The sequence below is a fragment of the Seriola lalandi genome, unplaced genomic scaffold (genome assembly GCF_002814215.2).
Source record: "Seriola lalandi dorsalis isolate HSWRI2012SDOR001 ecotype SW California unplaced genomic scaffold, Sedor1 jcf7180002054544, whole genome shotgun sequence".
Lineage (NCBI taxonomy): Eukaryota > Metazoa > Chordata > Actinopteri > Carangiformes > Carangidae > Seriola > Seriola lalandi.
In genome coordinates this window covers 6,206,587-6,231,092 of record NW_019525097.1, presented here as the reverse complement: position 1 = coordinate 6,231,092, position 24,506 = coordinate 6,206,587, and the positions used below count along the sequence as shown (strand labels likewise).

At 43.6% G+C, this 24,506-nt stretch overlaps 2 protein-coding genes across 2 annotated transcripts in view; one reads left to right on the top strand and one right to left on the bottom strand.

Moving 5' to 3' along the window:
- Window positions 1-8,589: 8,589 nt before the first annotated feature.
- mrpl19 (mitochondrial ribosomal protein L19) lies at window positions 8,590-11,369 on the bottom strand. The gene is made up of 6 exons (XM_023414923.2): window positions 11,263-11,369; window positions 10,916-11,036; window positions 10,700-10,818; window positions 10,198-10,332; window positions 9,495-9,676; window positions 8,590-9,144 (listed from the first exon to the last, which is right to left on the bottom strand). Exons 1-6 carry the CDS (start codon window positions 11,339-11,341, stop codon window positions 8,929-8,931), a joined length of 852 nt encoding a protein of 283 aa, XP_023270691.1. The 5' UTR covers window positions 11,342-11,369; the 3' UTR covers window positions 8,590-8,928.
- A 939-nt stretch (window positions 11,370-12,308) lies between these two features.
- Window positions 12,309-24,506, top strand: part of eva1aa (eva-1 homolog A, regulator of programmed cell death a) — a 72,724-nt gene continuing 60,526 nt past the window's right edge. Inside the window, exon 1 of the mRNA XM_023414868.2 lies at window positions 12,309-12,631. Within this exon, the coding sequence (XP_023270636.1) occupies window positions 12,448-12,631 (184 nt within the window). The 5' untranslated portion in view covers window positions 12,309-12,447. The remainder of the gene's footprint in view (window positions 12,632-24,506) is intronic.

The window sequence follows — 24,506 nt, the reverse complement described above, 5'->3', positions numbered from 1 at the left end:
AATTAATTGATTTCCTCTCAGTAAGAGGGGTCACGTCTTTTGCTCCGGTTTCCGACATCCCTTACTCCCCCACCTCTTCCCCTCGCCTCACCCTCCCCATGTCCTCACCCCTCATTCTCAGTGCACCCCTTACCCGAGTATCCCACCACCACCGACGCTGCCGCCACCGCCACTACTCTCCGCCGCCACTACTCTCCGCGATGCAAGAGAGTGGAAGTATCATTTGGTCAGGTCCGCTGGGGTCTGGGTGCGCGGTAAATGAAATATGGTAGCTGTCGCATTAGGAAATCCATTGAAGTTAATGAGGGCCGGTGTTCTCTGCGGAGCCACATCTGCTGCTGGTTAGGCGCCAACACCCCCCGATCCAGACACTACTATGGGGACTGTGGTGGGGAACAGGAGAGTGGGGGTTGATACCAATGGGGAAACTGGACCTGGGGTATTGAGTGGTACTGGCTGGTGGTTGGCTGGGGAGAGTGGCAAGGAAGCTGAATGGCTCAGAGGTCGTGACCTCCAGGTAATTCGTAATGGTGGCTGGATGGAGCATCGAGTAATGGATACTGCGTTGTTATCAGGGCTATCAGCTGGCTAAGCTGTAGTAAAAACCACAGACACCAGCTACTCCACACCCACGTGCTATAACAATATATGGTATCGAACCACCCGGCTGAGATTCTCCCAGGATGTATGATATTTCAGTACCCACGTTTAATGCTGTTTGGTTTCTTTGAAGGTCAAGCAATGCCTCCAATAAAACAATTAAACTGTTTTATATTATTGGCCGGTAATGAGCTGTGAAGCAGATCTCAGCAATTTGGTAGTGTGGGCGATTGCAGAGTAATGGTGTGTAATTTTGAGATGGCAGGTCAGATAGAACAGTCCGAGGGCGTATGCGGCTCTACCGTACGCTGGAGGATTTATTGTGCACTCACGATGAAACAACGGCCGACTTATATCATCAGGTGTGCGGGGCAGGAGAGTGATAACGACAACCAAAACAATGAAGACAAGACAAGTAAACTCAGCATGACAGGGCTGACCACTACATCGACAGTGGGCGCAGAACTCAAAGGGCAGAGTTTTGTCAAAGAGTGACAGACGCAGCGGGGTCAAAAGTTTAATGATAGTGTGTGTGTGAAACACTGCGAATGGGCAGCGTAATTGACATGTGGACAAACGGTTCTGAGCTGCCTTGAAAGGCCGGTCACAGCTCTTTGCTGGACTAAAGGGTCAGATAAGGTTCTGAACCCATCCAATGAGACCTGGATTCAAAGAGTGTTGCGCGGGCCCACACGGAGTCTGCCGGGCTGCCTTAGGATTTGTTGTTGTATCACACTTGGGTCATATATTTTCAAATTTTGATTTTTTTTTAGTTTTAACCTGCTTGAAGTTCCAGATGGTGGTGGTGGTGGTGGTGGGGGTTGCCGCATCAGAATACTTTTAAAGAGTGTTTGGTAAGCTGTCAGTCACAGAGTTGTGAGTTGACATTATGCTTTTGTGTATTCGCCCACCCATCTGGCTCTCCAAATAGTTTAATCAAGGAATAACTCGCAAATACCGTTTCACAGTACCGTGTTTTGGTAAGGAAGGGTAAGCCCATATGTTGATTCACTCATTTAACTTCAGAGCAAATAGATGGTGGATAATTTTTCACGGTGGCTGTTTTTGCCATATGATGTTCATTAAAGTATACTCTCGTCTTTTTTTATTTACCTCCATATCCAAATTGAGAGTCTGAAGAGAAAGAATGTCGTTGTCAAGCCCTTTGAGGCAAAATGTGGGATTTTGGGCTTAAAAAATAAAACTGACTTGACTTTTCTTTGAATTATTTCCACCCAAAGAAGCAGATAGCATATAATAAAGGAGTTGACCGTACATCTTTATCTGTGGGTCTACCAATCAGCAGGAGAACGAAGGTGAAGAAATGGTCACTTAACCTTTGTCAAATCACAAAATAACCCACCCTTGGTCGGCCATAGCAGGGGGTCAGTACACCCACCGAGGTGTCTGATCATTTGTCACCTACAGTTCAGTTCAGGGAGCATCTTCACTGTGTCATCCATCTTCACTGTGCATTCTAAGTGTGTGTCCGCAGTGTGTGTGTGTGTGTGTGAGTGTGTGTGTGTGTGTTTCACGCCATTTGTCAATAGTTCAGAGTGCATCTTCACTCATTCGTCTTCAGCGAGCGTCTTTAAGTGTGCATTCTTCGCATCCATTCCAGGTCATTAGTGGTCAGCGTGTATAATGGATGAATGGGGTGGGTGGCTGTCAGGATAATGTGAAGGGGGTCTGTCCTCTTGTCTGAGACAGATAAGACAACTTCACACTATTGTGTTCAAACACCTTTTTCTTCTGTAATCCCAAAAGAAAACATCAGCCTGACAACCACAGAGAGAGACAGTAAAAACCATAATTATTCTGGTTTTATAATGTATTATCAGTGAGGGATGATATCAGTGATCAGATGTTATCAATGACCAGACATGTGACACTAATTTCAATCCACTTCTCCCCCGCGAGACAAAGACAAGGATCCCTAGGCCAAATATTTGTACAATTTACAAACCATAAAACCTAACAAGCATTTAAAACTCCCCTCGAAAAAATAAATGTGTTTTGCCATCATTTGTGTGTTTGACCTTCACTCTTCAAATTTATGTGTGCGCAGTTTTCACGCGGTTGAAAAGTTTCTCTGCGCTCACCTTAAATCTGAGTGTAAGACATGTACGTAGGAGTAGGATTTTTGTGACATCACATGCGCGGCTTTTTCAGTAAACCCCCCGACATCTTGTGTTTAATAGTTCAACTCTGAAATGAATAATATTTACATCTGGATAGATTTAGAGAGGAAGTAAAACTTTTCAACTGGATTTTTTTGTGAGCGCTTTATAATATAGTCCACGATATACACTGTCATTTCCTTTCATGTGAATCAGGTACCAATAAAATACTGACCGGTTCCAACTGGTACTTAAATGTAGGAAGAAAACATGACTAGGGGGGAAAACTTAGTAACACTGGTGTTAACAACCTTGTTCTTTTTGTGTAATTAAATAGAAAAAAGGGGAGAAAATCACTGCCTGTATTATAAGGTGTTACCAACATATCAAACACAGATGATTATTCAAGGCGGACTATTTTTGTTCATTGTTGAATGGGATCTTTAAGTCCGCCGTAACCGTAGCAAACAGAATTCACCATGTTACCTCACAAGACCTTGTGTGATTCACTTAGTTGTTTGTTGACCTTTGTGACCCCATGCCTTGTGGTGTATAGAGTTCGCCTGGGTTTCCTCTTAACTGCTCTGGCTCCCTCCCACAGTCAAAAGACATGGAGTTCTCTAAATTTCCCCATAAATGTGAATGACTTTCAGCCTGTGTCGTATGTGATCTACACTGGCAAGCCATGAGAAATCATAAGGTTCAGAATGTCAGACAATGTAAAGCTGTGCGGTTTGGCTGGGAGTCAACTTACTGTGTGCCTCCATTCTTCTTTGCCTGCTTCCCTCTGTGTATATCAATGGAAATTTGGCTAAAATGGCCTCTCAGCTGCTGCTTGAAATGAGAGGAGGCAGTGAGATGAAGCTAGCAGTACCTGGTCCTGTGAATGTGTGTTCTGCCTGCATACTTGGCATTGGATCAAGGTGAATCTGGTATGAGTGAAGGAATGAGCTAAGGAAAGTGTGAGTGTGTGTATGTGTGTGTGTGTGTGTGTGCGCATTTGCAGCCCTCATTAGTAAACTCCAGCCCTGCGTTCACAGTATGAACACGCCACTCCTCCCCTTCCTTTCGTTCTCAGCCTCTCAACTAAATGAGGTTAATAAACTCAAGCGTTTACTACCATCACCAACACTATCCCTCCTCCCCTGCTTTCTCCTTCATCTCTCCCTCTCTACCTCCACCTCTCTCTGCACTCCTGAGCCAGCACTCCTCCACCTCCCTTCCACTCCTAAGCCTCCCTCCCTCTTTCATCTCAGCTGAAACGCTTTCTTCCTCTTTTCTACACCTCTTTTTTATTGTCATTGTTGCAGGGCGAAAGCTCTGGGATTTCCTCCCTCTATTTCCCAGGACAGAGCTGCAATTACAGCTCAAGAGAGAAGAAGACCAGCTGTGCGGGGGAATTGGGACCGGTGTACTACTAGTAGGTGGACAAAAGATGAGGGCGCCGCTCAGAGGCACGGGAGTGAAACTGCTCATATTTCTACCACAATATTTCTTCCTCACATCAAAGCAGAAGCGTACTTTTGTAGTACCAGGCAGGGTCATCATGACCAAACAGCAATAACAACCCGTCATAGCGAATAATGTGCAATGTTATGACCTGGCTTGCATGTTCTGAGTATTAAATCACACACATACACACACTGTGTGTGGCACGAACAAGCAGTGATACCAAGGAAATGTGAAGAATGCATCAAATAGCCTTGGATGCTCTAATCTTGGACAGCATGTGGACAGGGACATCCTGAAAGAAGTAAATACTTAAAATATGATTGAAGGGAACGCATATGTGTAAAGGACAGATTCAGACAGCTGTGACATGTATACGTGCAGGAACGTTGTTTGGGCTTTGTAGAAATATTATGCAGCACTGTGTCGATACATAATGAGTTTGTGAGAGATTGTCTTTGAAACACGCTGTTGCTGTTTGCTGTTTGCTGTTTGATTTGGTTTTCCTTTCATCTTTGAGCATACAGAATGAATGATGTACAATCTGTTCTGGCAGTGTTATATAACTTACTTATTTTACTTTTTAATACTCCATCTTACCTGCTGTACAGTGCAGTTCATGTGGACAAATTTAAAATTGAAATAGTCCCTGTGATTATGTGACAGCTGACTGGATTACCTTCAAACAAAAGGTTTAAGAATTATTCTCACTTCAGGTCTGGTCACAGTGTTCCTCTGATCATATGACTAAGGGGCCACTCTGGCTTGCTATTTATCAAGGCCCGAGCTGTTGAACCCTTCTCTGTTTTTACTTCTCCAGCCCACACAGCAGTAATGGTGCAAGTGATCGTGTCCTGAAACAGATTACCATCCATCCAGTCCATCCTGTAAAGACACCACCAGTGATAAAGGTTAAGGGTGATATTACATATCTTTGTTTCTGTCAACAAACCCAATGAAAAGACCCAAAACACTCATCTCATTCCTACGACAGCTGGGCACTGTAGCTTTCAGTAAACATTACTCAAACAGGAGTAAATAGTGCATTTGTTGCGGGCTATTTTCAGATGCGGATTAATACACATTTGGTGCGCTAGTGAGTATTTCCGGCAGTGGGAGGCTGTATATGGGATTAATTAAAAATAAAACTACAGCGCCCATGTTCATGGTTATAAAAGACCATGTCACCCCGTGCAACAGCGTGGCCCACTAATGTTCTTTTAATAGTTTCTGAATTGAAGGTCTGTGCCAGAGGAATAGCCTATATCACCTTTTGGCAACACAATAATACTTTGTCTTTTAGTGGGAGTTGTTTACAAAAAAGAAAAAACATGAAATATCACCAGCCTTCACAAGTATAGTCAAATTTCTTCAAAATGTAAAGTATCTTAAAGAAGTGAAACTCATTTTATAATACTTTTTTTTTTTCCAATCTTTCTCTCAAAAGTCCCCCATCTTTGTGGAAGTGCAATACTAAGGGTCAAGTTATGCTCAAAAAGAACTCGTTTATACAACCTGTTGACCGATACAGCTTAAATATGGGGATAACAGTGCGCAGTCATAGTGTTGCACTCAATGGGTGAGCTTGAGAGAGAAGTTCCTGGTTCTGTTCTCAACTCTGCACAGCTGGCCAATCACCACACGAAATTGGCGTGAATGTCGGATTGTCGTTTTCAGAACCCCCATCTCCCGGCTTCAGAAAGGTTTTGTGGCGGCTGTTCAACCACCTGACAATCATTTCTGATGAAGCATCTTAAATTTCGGAAATAGTCTTCTAAGTGATGCCAGGCCTGCCCCGTACAGTCATCCTCGCTCCGTTGACATTAATGGAAATGTACTGAAATCATTGTCGGACATGTGCCATTTGATGGACACTTTTATCTGTACATTTTTAAGATGCCTGGCCCCAACTGGAAGTGAACCCTTGACCCTGGCAGCGCTGCCAGGCCCACTCCACACAGGATCCCATTATTAAAATGACTGTGATATCTGCCTTTTCAACTACAGGCATCAGCTGCTTGCGATGTAATGTTTCCTAACAGCTGTCGCACTGTCAGGTTGTCTGTGTGAGTGTGTAACAAAGAGAGAGTGATGGCAGCAGGAGTCCCTGTCGGGCCCATGGGACAGTCGGAGAGGAGCAGACGGTCGTGTCTTTTCACTGGAAACATATGGTGAAACTCAAGTGTGTAATTTACCAAGGACTACGGGTGGCCCCCAAGTAGCGCGTACACAAATGCGCAAGCGCACGTGTACACACACACACACACACACACACACACACACACACACACACACAGTGACAGGGTGTAATTTACCTGGGGCCTATGGGTGGCCCAGTATCCCGTTGCACTTGTCATACACACACTGACAGCTCAAACACAGTTCACACTCCCTGGCAGAGACAGAGAGAGTGAAACTAATTTCCCCAGGCCTGCAGACAGGAGAGTAAGAAATCACACAATGACAGAGATGTTAGAGATCCACACTCTGAGAGGCAGAGAGTGAAGCAGCGTTTAGTGTATTGGCCCAGTGGAAGACCTCACCCCCAAAATCTCAACCTGTGGGAGTTGCTGTACACCCTGTATCACTTCCTCTCCAATATATCAGCCTGGCTCCTTTTCAAAGCCGGTGATACCCCCCTCCTCTTAGAGAGAGAGAGATGAAGGTCATGGGAGCACCAGCGAAGGGGAGGAAGACAGATGAGGAGTGTGTCCCTCCCTACATTCCTGCGCTGACCTTCATAGTAGTGTGGCACTGTAGCCATCATCGGCCCACCATGCTTTACAGTTGGTTGTTATTGAGGGGTGGGATTATGGGCTCCTAGAACCTGCATGCCCCTCCCTGATTCCACGGCAACCGTGAATGGAGCGTATCTAGTTTCACATGAGGATTGACAGACAGGCTGTCCCAGACGTTTACAGTTGGCACTGTTTGAGGTGTCTGTCTGTGAAATGCTGATATGATAGCCTGTCTTCGAGTTTGTGTGTGTGTGTGTGTGTGTGTGTGAGTGTGCGCGCATGTGTGTGTGTCTGGAAGCGAGAGAGAGACCTGGTGTTTGATCTTCTTTCCCAGCCAAGGGGCTTTAACTTCACTCCAGGTGCAGAGAAGTCAACCTGAGGGCATGGGAGGTACATACAGTGGAGATCACAACCATGAAGTACTTAACAAACACACACACACACACACACACACACAGACAGACAGAGGCAGGAAGTTTCCGTAAAGCAGTAACCCTGACTAACTTTGTGGTTTAAACGGGTTTACCAGTTCAGTGGTGTCACCGTGGAATGCTTCTAAAGACTCGGCAACGTGCGGTAGGATAAACATTTCTGTTGCCGCCTCCGCATGCGAACATCAATCAATCCCGAACAGAAATACTAGCGAGTGAAAAATGAAAAGGTGAAAGGGCCAGCTGGTTCAGTGGGCAGTGTAATGACAATGTGCAGGACAGGCTCTCAGTCTACTGTACACAGAAGCAGCTGGAGTTGGTTTTTCGTTGCTGCAGGTCAGGTCTGATTGGGCAGAGAGTAAATTAGGTGGAAAGTCAACAATGGGACTAAAAGTACTGTATGTAACACCAGACTGATGGAGTGGGTCAACAGGTGCAGAAGATTTGGCAAAAAATAATCAGACAGCCATTAGCTCCACCCAATAAACCTGACAATTGCTGTGTACTGGCGTTAAAAGCTTTCCTCCACTCCATGGCCTTAAATGTAACTGGAATAATCACTCTCTTTACTCCACCGTATCTCCACACAGGGAATCTGTGTGGTCCGTAATGAGCTCAGTAAACATCTGCTACTCCTGTATTAGAGACCATTTTCTCCACATCTCATCCTGTAATATGGAGAAATTAGAGTGCAGGGATTCATTCAGCGTGTTTATACACACACACACACATTCACAGAGAGCAGACATAACATAAGGAGTCCAAGTGTTTTTATACTACCCAACTGACGCTCTAACATACCATCTTAACACCACAATTTTCCATCCACAACAGTAAAACACTACCGGGTGTCCTTGGTCCTTTTTTTTTTCTTCTTTTTTTTCTTAAAGTGCAGGGTACTAGGGCCTGCTCCAAAAAGCAGATTTACTGATTTATTTTGAAATCTTTACTTGGTTAAACCTAGAAGCCCCTTAAATCTAGAACATGGACTGATAGAAAAAGACCAGTTTTAAACATTAAAACTCAGTTAACCTGCTTTTGGATAACAGGCCTCTCATCACTTGTTTTGCTGAAATAATACGTCTCTGTTTATTCAGCGTGGCAGGAATTTCCCTCAAAACACTGTAACAGACAACACAACAAAGGATGTTATGCAACTGCTGATGGCTGCAATATATATAGAGAGATAGCGCCATCTAGTGTCAGGACGCCAGCCAAAAAAGCAAATCAAGAGAACATAATGCAATTCCATAGTTGGGAGGTTTAACATCGTTTATTATAGAAACCACTTAATATCTGCAAAATGTCGTATGTCACACCTAAGGCTGGGGACTAATGAAAGCACTCATACTGTACAGCAGACTGATGGATAAGACAAAACGAAGAAGGCATGACTCCTTAGAACACAATACCCATTTCAATATTGGCCCCTCCTTATATACACTTGTATGGCTGTGGTTAACATCTGGATGAACTTCCTACAGAGTGAACTTCCACATCCATGCAAATCTCCAGACTCCAGTCATTTCCCATTCTTGTGTTGACGGTTAAACTGAAGAATCTTTGCGCATCACTTTAGGAGGCTCTTCCTCACTTTCTCATCTCCTGCGTGACCTCACTGAGGATCTGCTCCTCCAGTTTGGACGTGTCGTACTCCTTCAGCATGTCGTACTCCTGCCAAGGCTGTGCCCACTTCTGGGCGTGCTCCATCTGCTCAGGGCTCAGGTCGAAGCGGATGCCCTGGATGTTGAACCTGGGTCGTTCCCAGCGTTTTGACCATGGTTTTGGCCGCATCCTTACTTTCATCTGGTAAATGGACAGAGATGCTCGATCATTTTACATCAAAAGATTCTTTATTTTCTTCACATTAAATCTACTTTTATTCCTTTAGAAAACAATGCCTAACAGATTTTTTTTTTAAGTAACTGGAGCAAGGCACCAACACTGTAATGGTTAGGGTTTAAGCACAAGTGATACTACGTGGCTTTTTAGATTAAAGAATAAAAATACATTTACATAAAAGCCTATATTTTACATCACTAATATTAGTAATTAAAATAATCAAAATAGAATTTACAGTAATTTAGGAAGCCTGATTTAAACCAGCTCTTTTCTTTGTAAATATATTATCAGGGTTGATCTTGAAGCTGTCGCACCTTGTTGACAGGAACCTCTCCAGTAGAGGAGAAGGGCACAGGATTCATGTCCGGGTCCACAGTGCTGTACTCGGGCAGAGCATCTTTCAGATACATCAGGTTGTCATCCAGCCTTTTTTCCAGCTTCAGCACCTCAATATTCTGGATACGAGGACTATACATCTCATAGCAAATCTCCACACCTGCGCCACACGGATAGTTACATCTTTAAAACAGGTGTTTTACCTGAAGGACACTTCATTCACTTCTTACATGTAAAGAAACTCTAGATGGGGAAAGTGAATGAACAAGCCTTTCCTCTTCCGTAATCAAGCTACCACTGAACACTAAAGTAGAGATATTCTTAGTTTCCATTCTCAGTTAAATAATTGTATTTGTATTTATACTTCTGCCAATAGTATGTTCCTCAGTTTTTCAGTAATGTTATCTACCAGCCCTTCCTGCATCTAAATAACTTCTATTGCACTTTGAAAATTTTGAAGTGCATTTTTAAGCCTTTAAGCTTGAAATAGTTGCAAATGCAAAGGGAAAATTTATTACTCTCTTTTTCTAAAAGAAAATTCTGTACCCTAAAACCAGATACAAGTATGTAAGGAACGGGACAGACCGACATAACAATCAACGGTAAAATAATTTATCATTTATAATAGTATGAGAAAATTTTGGTAAAATTTCAGTACTTCAAAAACTAAATAAACCTCACCTTGATTTTCAATGATGTTCCTTAGGACAAATGTGGCGCCCAGCCCCTTTCCACCCCTCTGGATACAAATTCCGACAAAGCGGTTAGTTTTCCCACTTGCATTAGGATCAGCCATGGTCACCGCCAGGATACTCCCTGGAAGTGATCAACAATAATTAGCACAATTTAAATTATGATATAAAGTTTAATCTTTATACATACAGTATTTGTAAGAGCACTTTTTCTATTTTTTTTGTAAATATTAACTCAAACGGAGGTTAGACTGTACCAATAGGGGCAGACAACAACTATGATAATGTGGCCTCTTCTCTAACACCATGTTAGCAGCAGTGCTTACAATTATAGTCTCAGATATTCTACCTAAGGCTACAGAGTGAGGTGCAGTATTTAAACTTGGAGGAGGTGGAAGCATAAATTATGTTCCCTGGGTGAAATAATTCAAACTGTTATCTTCTTTCCCTCACCTTGCTGTGGGAAGATACCTGACCATTTTGTTTCTTACCTGCGTAGAATTCAGGGATGTTGAGCACTTTCCTCCTGCGGATCATGTCTTTCCTCTCAATGGAAAACTTTAAAGGGTCTGTTCTTTGTCGCGGAGGGATGAACTCTGGGCTCAGAAACCTGGGAGGCAGAGACGACCGGGACAACACATTACAAACCTTACTTCACCCAGCCTGTATCGGCGGTACCTTTCTGTTTTCACAAAGAAACATCATACTTTCGCTGAGACGCCGGGGTTTGTGTTTTATCTACGATGACAGGTTTAGATGGAGGAGTGAATTTGGATGGCTCGTTGTTAGTCCCCGATGCAGGACGGCACAGGGACGTGGACAAAAACCCTGAAAACAACAAGATACCATTTTATAGACATACATCGCACACATTTGTACAGATAAGGTAAGCCTGTGTTGATCACTATAAGGTTAAGAAACGATAGCTTACAGTCTATCGTTAGCTTCTTAGCACACATAGCGGATGTACATTAGAAGTTCTACACCTTTTTGCAGCATGCCATCAAACTGTAAAGTATAATGGGGAAAATGGGAGTTTGTTCAGTTTACTTACGTTCATTTTGGAGCTGGAGGTTTCGTAAAAACCTCAGGGAAAAGATACACTTGTCGAGCCCTTTGACGCAGGCTGCCATGTCTGACCTTCTGTTGTCGCGTGTGAGCTTGTACGGAAGCCGAGCAGAGCAAACGTATTTGAAACGCGATTTGTCCGAATCTATAGTTTAACGAGTTGTCCACAAGATGGCGCAACTGTTCCATCGGTGGTTTTAGGCATAGACTAAAAGGTTCTAGGTAATCTCATTTGGTCCTATGTCAAGTTCACAACTGCGAGCACACAACATGCTTACACACACACACACAAAAAAAAAAAAATTAATTAAATTAAATATTCGACTTATTAAGAAACCAATATAACAGCCATTGCCAACCTACCTGATTTACACTTGATCATGGCCTGTAATTGCCTTCACCATGATGCATGCTTTTAATTAATAAGCAAAGGGCAGAGCAGAGCCACTGCTTTGATGAGTTAATGATGATGATGATGATGGATGATGAAAAAATGTTAATGCTGTTAAAAAAATTAATTTAATTTAATTTATTTTTTATGTGTTATATTGATCCTCAAAGGAATACATGTGAGATGAGATAAATGAAGTGAAAAAAAGTAGCCTCTGAAAATAGTGTTATAGAAGTATAATGTAGAATAATATGAAGATACTCAAGTACAAATACATCAAATGTGTAGCCTACTTAAATAGCTACATCGCTTGATTACATTGATTCCAGCACTGAGAATCATTGGGTTAAACCAAAACGGTCTGTGTTACACTAAAGCATATCATTTCCTAGAGGTCAGAGACGGCACACAAAGGCCTCCTGGTGCATTATAAACTAATTTCAGTGAGATATTTTGCCCCTGTACGCGCGTGCGTGTGTGTGTGTGACAGGGAACTCTGAACTTTTGAGACCATGCAGGGGAGCGTCGGTCCTACAGGTGGGCTGCCTCCACAGCACAACATAACACGCAGTTACAAATACACTGTGCGAGAGAGAACGAGAGAGCGAGAGAGAGAGAGCGAGAGAGAGAGAGCGCGGTGCACGGCTCCAGCCCAAAGGAACCTCGATCCCAGTGTCACAGCAGTGTGGTGGGAGGATGAGGGGGAAGACCAGAGACAAGATGGGACCGCACATCTCCTGCATGCGACGCAGAAGCTGAAACTCAACTCAACTCAACTCAATGCTGCAGCAGCTGCTGTTTCTGTTGGACTTTCTAAATGCTACGGAGAGACTCAAAAACTCTGAGGCTTCAAGGATGTTCTTCTCAGATGGGACTCTCTCAGCCGTCAGTAATGCGCTCCTGTTGGGAATAACGTGTCTGACCGTCCTCTGCGACTTCACCAAGGGCTCCTCAGACTTTTCAGGTTGGGAATAATGATGATGTGTTCACGTTTTTGTTGACAGAAATCAACGTAAACATGTTTTCCTGGCAGTCAACAGCATGCTCGGCACTTGTTTTATTCTGACGTAAGTTATCTGCGCTTATGCTTCTTTCCATTGAACGCTTGAGGAATATAGGCTTCTATTCGCGCCCTATAGGAGGTGAAATACAAGCAGGATAAGTCATTACGCATGCTTGAAACTGTTGAGCACGAATCCCCCCACCCCACCCCCCTAAACAACTATAAGCAGTGATTTCAAACTTGTCCTCTCAGGACGACCCGTGCCTCTGGCGTGCTGCAGCATGCACACTCAAATGTTTGCTTCATAAACCGACCCAACGCAACTTAAACATGCGGAAAAGACCCGCATTGCGCTTATCTTTGGGCCAATTCTGACACAGTTTGCGGAGAGTGACCCACATAGGCCACTTCAAACGACAGGTTCCCCCCCCCCCCTTTACTAAAGCCATCTTGCTATAGGGATTCAGGGCATGGTTTATCACTTCAGCATAGCTCTGCAACACATATCCCCATTGATGCAACGGAGATAAATGGGATAGTGTGGTTAATGTGTTACTCGATGGGAACTATTGTCTGGACCAAGCGCTGTCCTTTGCTACAGATTTACAGCACGGAGAAGAAAGCCAATGCCGCCTTTTATGATTTTTATGCGCTTCATATTCAATCAGTTGGAAACGTAAAGTCAATACAAGGCTGGGACCTGCCAATTACTTGAGGTTTATGTGCACTCCGGTGTGACGGAATCTGGAGGCTTTTATGTCTTCCAAGAAAGGCCGTGCATATTACTAAACTAATGAGTTATTCTGTGTTGCATTATAGGCTATTGCGCTGTGCTGAGCCCAAGGCAAGCCTGCAGGTTTTGTTTACAGTGCCATAAAACAGGAAGGGAGCTTTGTGTCAGTGTTAATTGGCCTCTAATGGGTCTAATGGTTGGAAACGAGCAGACTAAAACACTGTCGGGAAAAAGGTGCTATAGAGCAGATGTATGTAACATGCCCTCTGTGTATGTGACTGTGTGTGCATGTGTCCATGTTGCTGCCTAATGAGCTGCTTAAGATTATGGTGTAGTGAAGGCTGTTAACAAGGTTTCATTTCTGTAATTGCCATGCTCCGGTGAGTGGTTGTTGGTTATGCCATAAATAATACAACCAAGTAGCTCAAATGGTGGTTAATTAAGCAAGAAGGGAAAAACCATAAGACCATCTGATTCCAGATTTCCGCTGCCTGGAGCAGGTTTGCCAATACCCCCGGCTTAGGCGTGATTCTGCAAATATAGTGCCATAGGGAGAAGTTAATTTGTTGAAATTTCCGCTTTGGTTCGGCATTTCTTTGCCCTGAAACTTTCTCTCTGGACTTCCCAGTGGTCCCTTCACTCCCTAAGGTGAAGCGGAAGAAACACTGCTGTCATGTTGAGTTCTTCTTTTGGACCCTAATATCAGTTTTATCTATAAGCCCTGCAGGGACACCGATGTCGAGCCCCCAGATGCAATTTTGTTTGCTCATCAGGGACACTGCTCTGCGCAATGCTGACCAAGCATCCCTGTGAATGAAATGAGAATGGGGACTTCCTCAGAATACCTGCAGGACAAAGAAATCCTTCAGTCTTCACATTCTTCACTAGCTGGAGTCTCCCTGGAGACTGAGAGGAGCTCTTTGATTGACAGGTGCTGCCAGGCCTGCAGGGTGACAGAAGTGGTAGGTTCAGATCTAACATCTGTCACTCAGACCTCTATCAGTTGAATTAGTGATGGCGGACAAGCTGGTCACATCAATGGACCTCGGTCACTATGGCGAATTAACCCGGTGGAGCCAACTGTTTGACCTCCAAAGGAATATCTATGGCAGCAAAAGTTGATTTGACTTGATCACGGCCCATTTTTGGTTCATCTGTGTCAATCTGTGTGTTTTGCATTTGGATCATTTGTCGACAACTGGGAGTAATGGCAGTTTCGTGTTTCGTCAGCAGCTTTCAGCTCGCTGCTGAAATGGAAACAAACTATGTTGGAGGGTAATTTAATTCTGTCTCTCTCCCTGTTATCATCCTCTATTATACAGCTGCCTGAACGGCTAATTAGAGGTGAGGAGTGAGCCAAGCAACACTTAAGAGCCCCTAGGCTAACAGAGGTAGCAAGGAAGCTAATTAATGCTCTTTATCTTACAAGTTTTTTAGCACTTTTCTAAACTGAAAATTGAAAAGAACTGAATATACAGCCTTATTGTCTGCTCTCCTTACTGCTTGTGCTTAGGTTTACTCATGCGAGGAGCTCTCGGTTTGTACCATAACTGTTTTTTAATTGGTCATCTAGCCATCCAAAGCAAACCATTCATTATACCAGAATATCATGCTTCTTCCTCCTGCGGCACATATACATACACTGCACAGCATCACATTTTTTTTTAAACATGGAAATAACGGAGGTGAAACGATTAATTGATTGATTTAAATGTATTGGCAGGAAAATAAATTGTGTCATTTTATATGCAGCAGTACTGAGCTCCTCAGTTGTGGGGATGTGCTGCTTTTCTTTGTCTTCAGTGATAGGAAACTGAGGGTCTGTGGGTTTTTGACTGTAGGTTGAACAACAAAAGCAATTTGAAGGAATCACCATGGCATCTTAAGAGATTGTGATCTCCACTGTTTTCTGAAATTTTACCCACAAAAGGATGAATCAAGAAAATAATCTTCAGAGTAATCGATAATGAAAAAAATTGGTAGTTGCAACCTAACATTGAGCTCATATCCAAGACCATGAATCTGATTTGTTTTAATGTCTTTCCGCTTGTCTATCCTGTTGCATGCTGTCACCAGCTGACACAGAGAACAGATTATCGTTTTCGTTAACACGTGGTAGCTGTGCAGGGACAGGGAAATGATGCATGCTGGACTGTTTAGAGAAAGGTCAAAACAATAAGAGAAAATCAAGCATTTTCTGCAGCTGACTGAGAGTTACTTCATACAGAAGCATCTCAAACAAAACACTGACGCCTGGTGTGTTTCTTTTCTTTTCAACCGTAGAACATTTTAGAACCGCTGCACTGATATCCTGCACATGTTCAGTTGTTGTTGTGTATGAACTCAAACTCAAAGCAGTTGTTACCAGGCAAACTCTATGACCCTGCCATAGGGCTACAGTGAAGCAACGTTCCTTCTCTTTCTCCGTCATAAAACCCTGCAGGCAAAACCCTATTTAACCCCAGTGAATGGGATGTGAGGCTGTTGAGGGGCTAAGGGGTCAACTGAGGTCAACCCATAGTAACTGCGAGTGTGTGGTTAGGGGGAGTTATCATCCATCTTACTCTTTGTTCCCCGCTGTCGAACCTCATCACACATGTTGACCACAATCGGGAAAGGTAAAAAGAAAGTCAACAGCTTTTCTTTAGGTCATGAATTTGAAGTCAGTTCAAAAGAAGATGAGAAGATGTCTGGATAACGTCGCAGTGCGGCTGTACGGTTAGCCCTGTAATAACTGATCACACGTTTGAATGTGCGATTGATATCATTCGATCAGTATTGATGTTTAGCATTTAAAGCTGCGCCAGTAAGTTTTTAACATTTTAAACAACTTTAATTCATATTGCAGTTTTGATCAAATGCAGTTCAAGCACTTTGTATAGAATTTTTAAGTAAATCTATTTGGTCCCTAAAGATGGATCAGTAATAGTGATGATTGTACATCTCAAAGCACTGACTGAAGGTGACATGTCCTCCTCTCAGCTAATGATACTGTAATTTTCTTGAATTACATTTGGAAAGGGAAACCCCAGGTTTAGGTTTTTGTTAACCTACTAGGAAAAAGTATTAATCAGATTAATCGATTACTCACTGACAAAAAATGAACCAGCAGATATTTCAATTAGGGCTACAACTGGCAATTATTTTCACCGTCGGTTAAGCTGTCGATTATTTTCTTTATTAATAGATTCATTGTTTGGTTTACAAAATGTCAGGAAATAGTGAAAAAAAAACAAAACATAATGTTCGAAAGCCCAATCTGACGCCATGAAATGTCCTGCTTTATTCAACAAATAGTCCCAACCCAAATGATATTAAGCACCAATTCTTTACATTTGTAAAGATGGAATTGTTTCAGCTGTAATTTGATAACTGATGAACTATAGCAAACTGAACATTAAACATGAACATTTAAGTTTCAAGACTGTTGGTGGGACAAAAAAAAAAGTGTGAAAATGTCACTTTGAGCTCTTGAAAATTGTGATATTCTTTACTAATTTCTGATGTTTACAGACTCAACAATTACTCAATTAATGGAAAAAGTAATCATCAGATGAAATGAGAATGAAAATAATAATTAGCTGTCTCCATACAAACAAGGTATGAATAAAATACGTTTAGGAGCCATTTGATGTGGTGATGTAAAAATGACTGGGGGAGCTTGATCCCTCCGAGGGGACAGATCAGCTGATTGCCTCTCTATGAGCATGACACTGCAGCCAACACATACACAGACACACAAATCCACCTCTGCTGTTACAGAGTGTGCAAGTCCTGGATTAGGCTACCCCTAACTGCCTGCCCCCACACTCACATACACACAGACACACCCCTCCGCCTATCACTGAGCGCCACTCGAGGCCCCTCAAATCTTAATCCGCTCCGATTTTTGAGTGGCCCTGGATAAGGGCAGCACACCGAACCCCATGCTCTCCCCTCTCGGTCCCTTCCCTTCCCCCACACGTCAGCTCCCCTGCTTCTTTCCTCACCACCGCTACCACTGCTTCTCCTCCCCGCCTCCTTGCTGCCTCTGCTCCTCCCTAGGGTTCGCCTGATCACTATTTGTGTGTCTGCGTGAGCGCCAGGTGAGCTCTGTCTAAACAAATCCTGCCTCCCACTTGTTTTGTCTACTGCGGTGGAGGCAGGCGGCTCGGCGGACAGCGAGGGCCCGGGATAAGGCTGCTTTTCTCTTGAACTGAATAGCGAAGGGGGGGGGGTTCCTTCTCTTCAAAGAATAGTTTCTGTGAATGAGGTTGCCAAAGGAATGAACTGTCATGGGTTTTGATTCATTGCTTGATGTTATCAAAACATAAAGAGCTGTTGGGTGTTAAGGACGGAGCTTACAACATTACAGTTTAGGTTTTAACCGAAATCCCTTCTTGATTTCATCATTTAAATCCACCTGAGCAAAGAGAGAAGACATTCAGGTTCAGGTTTTTTTTTTTTTTTTCATTTTATCAAATCTGAATCCGCTTATCGAATCCAAATCCCTTTGAATCCCTTTCACCTTTGCCTTCATGAAATATCCCAAAACAAAAGTTGTAGAGGACTTCATTTTTAAGGTCCACAACACAAAACTTTTGCACATCGCTCTTTACTAACAAACAAGATACAGTAAATAAGAAATCTGCGAGTGTGAAATTAATTGATTCGGGTGTTTCACCAACTGGGAGCTGGATCGGAAATAGAAGCAGTCATCAGAAACCAGAGGTCATTTAACCCCAGAGGTAACTGAGACTGAGGCTTGTGCTCCATTCTACAGCACAGTGTTCACTTAGCATGCTAAGGATTTATTGCCGGCATTTGAAACATCATATCCAGCCATTAAGCTGTGTGTGTGTTGTGTGACATGTAGCATTAATAGGTGAGGTGATGCTGGTCATAAATAGCAGTGTAAATACCCATCTTAAAAGTTTGGTTCCAACAAGACTTGTGGGAAAGAAAGAAAGGCAGACAGAAAGGAAAATGTGAAACTGAAGAGCCTTTGGGTGCAGGCAGCTCCGAGATGTAATGTACATAACTTGGGGATGCATATGCATTTATGGCACAGTGGATGGTGTGTGTGTGTGTGTGTGTGTGTGTGTGTGTGTGTGTGTGTGTGTGTGTGTGTGTGTAATTTAAGGTGGAAGTCTGGCCTGGCACAACATGATAGCGATGAAAGACATGACCTGCTGTGTAAGTCGCTCCACCTGGATACAATAAGCACGTAAACAAACACGCACATAAAGCAGAGTCTGACATCATGTTGGGGAACAACAAAGTGGTGTTGGCGATGACAGATGGGTGTTTACAACAGGAAACAACTCTTCCCCACCGCTTAATTTAAGTACCGTGTGAGGAAATTAAATGATCCCACATCACCCTGCAACAAACTAGGGGGGGGGCTTTTAAGTCATAGCTTCACCGTGGAGTGATTGAAAAGTGAATCGTCGAGATGGCGTTCTAAAAATAAATCACGGTTCTTACCTGTGTTTTTACTAGAACCACGATGCGCTGACGGAAATCCCCTCAATAAAAGGACAAAGCATTGAATACAAAAGCGTTGACATGATTAATGTGAATATGTGTTCAAAGCAGACATCGTCTTAAAGGCGTCGTCTTTGTGTCAACTGAGTCAAGTCCTGGCTTATAGGCCATATTAACGTGCACCAATCAACATCGGTTTTTGTTTCATTGCCAAAATATGTGTGGGGAGACAGCACATCCTGACTGAGGTAATACTTGTGAAATGATTTGGCTGCTGCTGGGGCAATACTTCAATTAATGAAGTCCCAGTATGCTGGAAAGGCCTTGGTACCGCACGAAGAATAGAAACATGTTTTGGGATCAGTGAAGGTTTTGTCTGTAAGCTTTTCCACTGCGTTATACTTTCAATGAAAAGCACTTCCTCTGTGCTCTCCCACTCAGCTGTTGTTATTTCTGTGCAAAGGGAGTATCAATTTTAAATCTGACACTAGTTACAGTTTCACTATATAAGTGTTGTTGTTGCTCAGTGTTGGCTATCTGCTGTTGATTATTTATAGCCCTTTACCACACAGTACTGGCTCAACTCCTCTCCACTACTACTACTCACCTTTTTCGTTTTTTTCCATTGGGCAAATGTTGTGGATAGTACCTGGCACTTATCACCTCTGCTGAGGTTCCAGGTGACCTGAGGCGTCATCATTCTGCGAGACGGGATGTTGGGGAATAAATGTCTGTTTGTGTGTCGCGTTAAGGGTGACGTCACGATAGCTTGTGGGACGTCGCATTGAGAGGGTTACTGTCTGCAGTGGAAAAGAGGAGTACCTGGTACCTAAAGCGAGAAGAGCCGAGTCGAGTTCAGTCGGTACCTTGCGGTGGAAAAACGCTAATCAGGTGCTTTCACACCTGGTTGGGTTTAATGAACCGTGGTGCTGGTGTGAAAGATGTCAGCCAAACACTGGTGTGCACCAAACAACCAATGTGAGGCGTTGCTTGTGCGTTGCTTGTGTCCTCCTCTGCGTGCGAGTGAAACACAGCGACCTCACAGTAACTACCCCCTCCCATAATTTTAACCTTTTTATGTCATTATTTCCCAACATGTGGTCGACTTGCAGTCTAATCATAAATAGTGCTCATAGTCAGTTATTTCTGTAGGCTCATAAAGCGACGATGATGCAGGATGACAAGTCGCCGACTGCGTAACTAAATGTTTAAGGCTGTTGGTTCATTTGGCGGGAGTCAGTGTGAAGATGAACCAGACCAGAACAAAACGGCAACAATGGTCTGAGTCACATAAACCAAACTACAGGTGTGAATACAGCCTTATTTTCTCAGTTATACACTGTGCTTTAATGGAGTGTTATCAGTGCGTTGGCCATGGTCTGACATTGGCTACTATAGCTGCTATAACTATAATTCGAGCGAGAGTAGGTGTCACTTTTTGAAACAGTGTCTGTCTCGTGTCTGAGTTTGGGGTGAAACTCATAAATTAAACTCAGACTGCATTAAATTACCAACATAGGCTGAGAATGAGGCCTAACTACCAGCTGTGAGATGGGCTGAATCAAATCTTATAATCAGCAGAAAAGCCAGCCTTTAATACCATAATCATTATTTTGCATAGAATTCTGTCAGTCTCTAAAACCACCCAAACAGCCCAATCAGATGTCGAGCTGGATGGTTCTATAGTAATAACTGTTATTGGGGGGAGGAGGGGTTCAATTCCTAAACCGTTTATCTGCAAAGACGTATATGTAGACATTGCAGGTGTGTGTTTGCACTTGCCCTCTCTTTGCGTCGGGGGAGGGGAGGTGTAAGAAACCCCAAAGAAAACACAGTGAAAATGTGTGAAGAAGATTCTTCAGTGACACCCCGGTGTTGCCTCATGCAGCTGCAGTTCACGAGCTGCTCTCTGTCTCTGTTGCGGCAACAATTGTGTAATTAATTAGGAATGCATGCTCATTTGTCACCTTAAACACAGACTGCTGCAGTATTTTCCAGAGAAAGCCGTGTTGTCTTTGTGAGCGGAGAGCTGGAGGAGAATCAGACAAGTAGCGATACCTGCTGCTGCAGGTACGGAGGCTTGCACCATCCAGTTTAAGGATGAAACTGAGCTGTAGATAAACAGGGACAAGTGTTGAGAAAAGAGACCGGTGGGTGTTGTATGCACTGACAATTATCTCATCATGTCCACCCCACTTATGTGCTGGCTGTAGAATTATGCTCTCAATAAACCCCCATATCACAACACACATGCACACAGCGCACACACCTTTTTCTGCTCTTGCATCTTGGAGAATGTCAACCATGCTTTGATGCCCCTCCTCCTCCTCCCTCCCTCTCTCTCTTTTTTTTTCTGTCTGTCTCTTCCTGGGAACTGATTTATGTTTGGTTTAGGAGTCTACATGTCCGCCTTCCTTTTTTTAATTTTTTTTTATTCTTCCTCCATCCCTCAGTCCTCTCCTCTGTCTTTACCTCATGTTTTCTTCAGTGTAAGAGAGAGAAAGAACATTTTTGAACACCATTAGTTTTTATGGTTTGATTAAACCCCTAGAGGGAAAGAGAGAGAGAGAGGGAAAGAGATGGAGAGGTAGAGAGGTGGGGCGCAGAAGGGCCAGTCTGAACAAGGAGGCATTGTGTCGCCCCCCAACTGTGAGGGACTGACAGTCTGCATTACAGCACGCTACAGCAGCCTGCTCCCCAAAGCACTGCTAATCTGTTGCTTACTGGCCCCTCTGGCTAGCTCAGGTAAGGGGGGAGGGAGTGAGAGAGAGGGGGAGAGAGATTGTCCCTTGTTTTTTCCCTGTACATGCCAGAATAATTTCTACCGGGTAAATTTAGATTGCATTTCTTCCATTCGCAGCATAGCATGGTCATAAAAATAACAATCTTGGTAAGACCTACCACTAGATTTATCTAGATAATAAAATAATGTAATAATTGGCTCTCTTCTAATATGGTTGTCAGTTTAAATACTTAAAGATCTCGGGCCTTGGCTATAGTCAATTTATAGATGAACATAAAGCAGTAAGCATACGCACAGTGTCCACAAGAGGAAAGTACCAAAGCTGACTTCATTGTATAAATGGAGGCTGTAGAGTGAGAATGCAAAAACTTCTACCCCAATGACTTGGTAGCAAAAAAAAACAATCTGTCCGTCAAACTCTGAATGACTAGAGCAAGGTAAGCTTTCAGGTTTAGTCCGGTCATTCCTGCAGGTCGGTCTGGGTTTGTTGTAAAAGGAAAGGGATCTCCCTGCTAAGTCCCATTGGACATGCTGCAGATGGCTTTTCACTCCCTCAGCTCCTCAGGAGTTGTTCTATTGCTTGTTTTCACACAACAGTCCCCCAGATAAGCTTGTTAATTCCCCCAAAAAGCTCAGCCTCTCAGTGCCCACCCACTCCAACCTTTTTTTTTTTTTTTTTTAAAGAAAATACCTCTCTTTCCTTCGCAGTGCATGCTTGCTGTTATTGCATTAAAACAGTTTTTTTTTTTAGCGGCGCTGTGTAGGCTTTGACAAAATTAGAGTAGTGCGGAAGGTGGTGGAGCGGGTGGGAGGCTGCTGGATCACAGACAGGAAGCAGCCAGGGTGTAATGAAAGGAGTTGCAAAGTGATGAGAATTATTCTGAGTGTGCGGGGCATGTTAATTGTCAAATTTATTTTCTGCATAGACACTGTGAGCAGACTGGCAGTTGGATGGGGAGTTTTTGATCAGGTGTTTAACTCTCCTGAGGATGAGCAACAAGATGTTAGTTATCCAGAAGAAGAACAATTCTTCCTTCCTTTTCCATCAACTCAATCTGACTCTTCAACCATTTTATTATAAATGGTCAGTTCCTTGACATGTCACTAACTGAACTGCACAACAGCAGAGAAATCATTCCCTCGCTGACCTCTCTTTCAAAAGCTCACTTCTCTAAGCCTTAGGCTACCACTGCCACACCCAACAATCACTTCTATCCAAATCCACAGTGGTGAGAGTGACCAAAGGAGGATACATCTGTCGTTCACTTTGTGACAATAAAGCTCACACACTGATACATCTGTCTGGTGTCTGCTGGACTGTGGTTAGTAATGGGGCGGTCTGGCTGCCACCCAACTCTCCCAGGCCATAAAAGTGACTGTTAAAATGATAGATCTCTCTTCCTCTGGTCCTTTCTCCCCATCCGTTCATGTCTATCTTTCTGTCACGCACTTTCTCTGTGTGTGTGTGTGGGTGTTTCCGGAGCCTCTCTGGCCCCCTCTCTCTTGTCACCACCGCCAAACCCATCCACCATCCCACCAATGATAAGAAACACACAACACACATGCTCAGAGACTCAGTAAAAGCGTCCCCTCGCCTCGCGCCCTTTGACCCCCGGGGGTCATAAGGAGAGGCACGTGCGAACAGAGGTCATGGGAGGGCTTGGGTGGGACCAGTGTTTGGTTTTCGCGGGTTCCCTGGGGGGGAGTCTTAGCGGCCACTGTCCAACCATGAGGTCACGTCCAAGCTGGCAGATGTTTTATACACAGTCGCCCCCTGAGGATGAGCTTAGACAAGTGACCCACAGGTGGACGTTCCCCTCACTCTCTGTAGGTGTTAGCTAACGCCGATAACCTGAAATACAAACCCTGGACTTTGTTGACTTGATGTGACTGTCAGCCTAAGCTTCCTTTGGGGTTTTATTTAAGCTAGACCATTTAGAGTGGATTTGCTCTCTTGGTTTGGTGCGGTTGCGAACAAGCCAGAAGAGCTGTTGTGTTCATGTTCTCCTCCGGAGCATGAATTCCTCGTCCCGCCTGATGTCTGTCTGACTTAGCATGTGACATCCCTCCAGTTCTTTCTATTTAATCCCTTTGTCTTGTCTTGTTTGCCTGGTGGAAACAACTAAAGTAAACATTGTGTTATCATTTGATCAAGTACAACTTCAACGCACAAACCCAGTGTTTGAAGTTTGAAGTATCCTGGAGCTAGAATTCACCATCATCAATCATCGATTATAAGTTTATATTAATCATATAATAATTCTACATTCTACTGCACTGAAACTGATTAGTAGACTCATGGTGACCCAGCGCCTTACTAAAACACTATATGCTGTTTTTTTTAATTCACGTGTCACCCATTTATTTTGATACCCGGTGCTATCCTTACAGATATCCTAACAGGTATCCTTACAGATATTCCAGCATCAAACCCTTGTCACCTCCCCTGATTTCCTCTCCTGTTGGTGTATCGAAAAGTATTTTGAAGGTTTCAGCTTTTTGAAACTCTTCGGCCATGACACAGACAACCCTTTAAAAGCCTGCGAGACTGATGCTATTTGACACGTACGTCATGGTGTGAACAAATAAATAAGCTGTGTTCAGGAAAGCTGGGGGTTGGGTTTGGGTACAGAAGTTTGTTGTTCATGTTGAGTACGTTGAAGTTGCCTTTGCGTGCCACTGTAGTACTGTGTGAGAGTCTATGTCTGCCTGCATATGTGTGTGTGTGTGTGTGTGTGTGTGTGTGTGTGTGTGTGTTTGTGTGTGTAGGTGTTAGAAAGATAAGCCATCTCAGGGAGGAGGAAAGGACCGGGCAAGCAGAGTGTTTGTGTTTGTGTCTCCGGTTTTAATGACTTCAGCTGCTCAAGCTCAGGTCTCTGTTGGGGATGGAGGGG

Excerpts from the sequence above, each read along its gene's own strand:
- mrpl19 (XM_023414923.2), bottom strand. The coding sequence starts at position 11,341 with ATGGCAGCCTGCGTCAAAGGGCTCGACAAGTGTATCTTTTCCCTGAGG. Across the intron at positions 9,677-10,197 it reads GAACATCATTGAAAATCAAG|GTGTGGAGATTTGCTATGAG; the intron begins GTGAGGTTTATT and ends CGTGTGGCGCAG. Across the intron at positions 9,145-9,494 it reads GAGAGGTTCCTGTCAACAAG|ATGAAAGTAAGGATGCGGCC; the intron begins GTGCGACAGCTT and ends TCCATTTACCAG.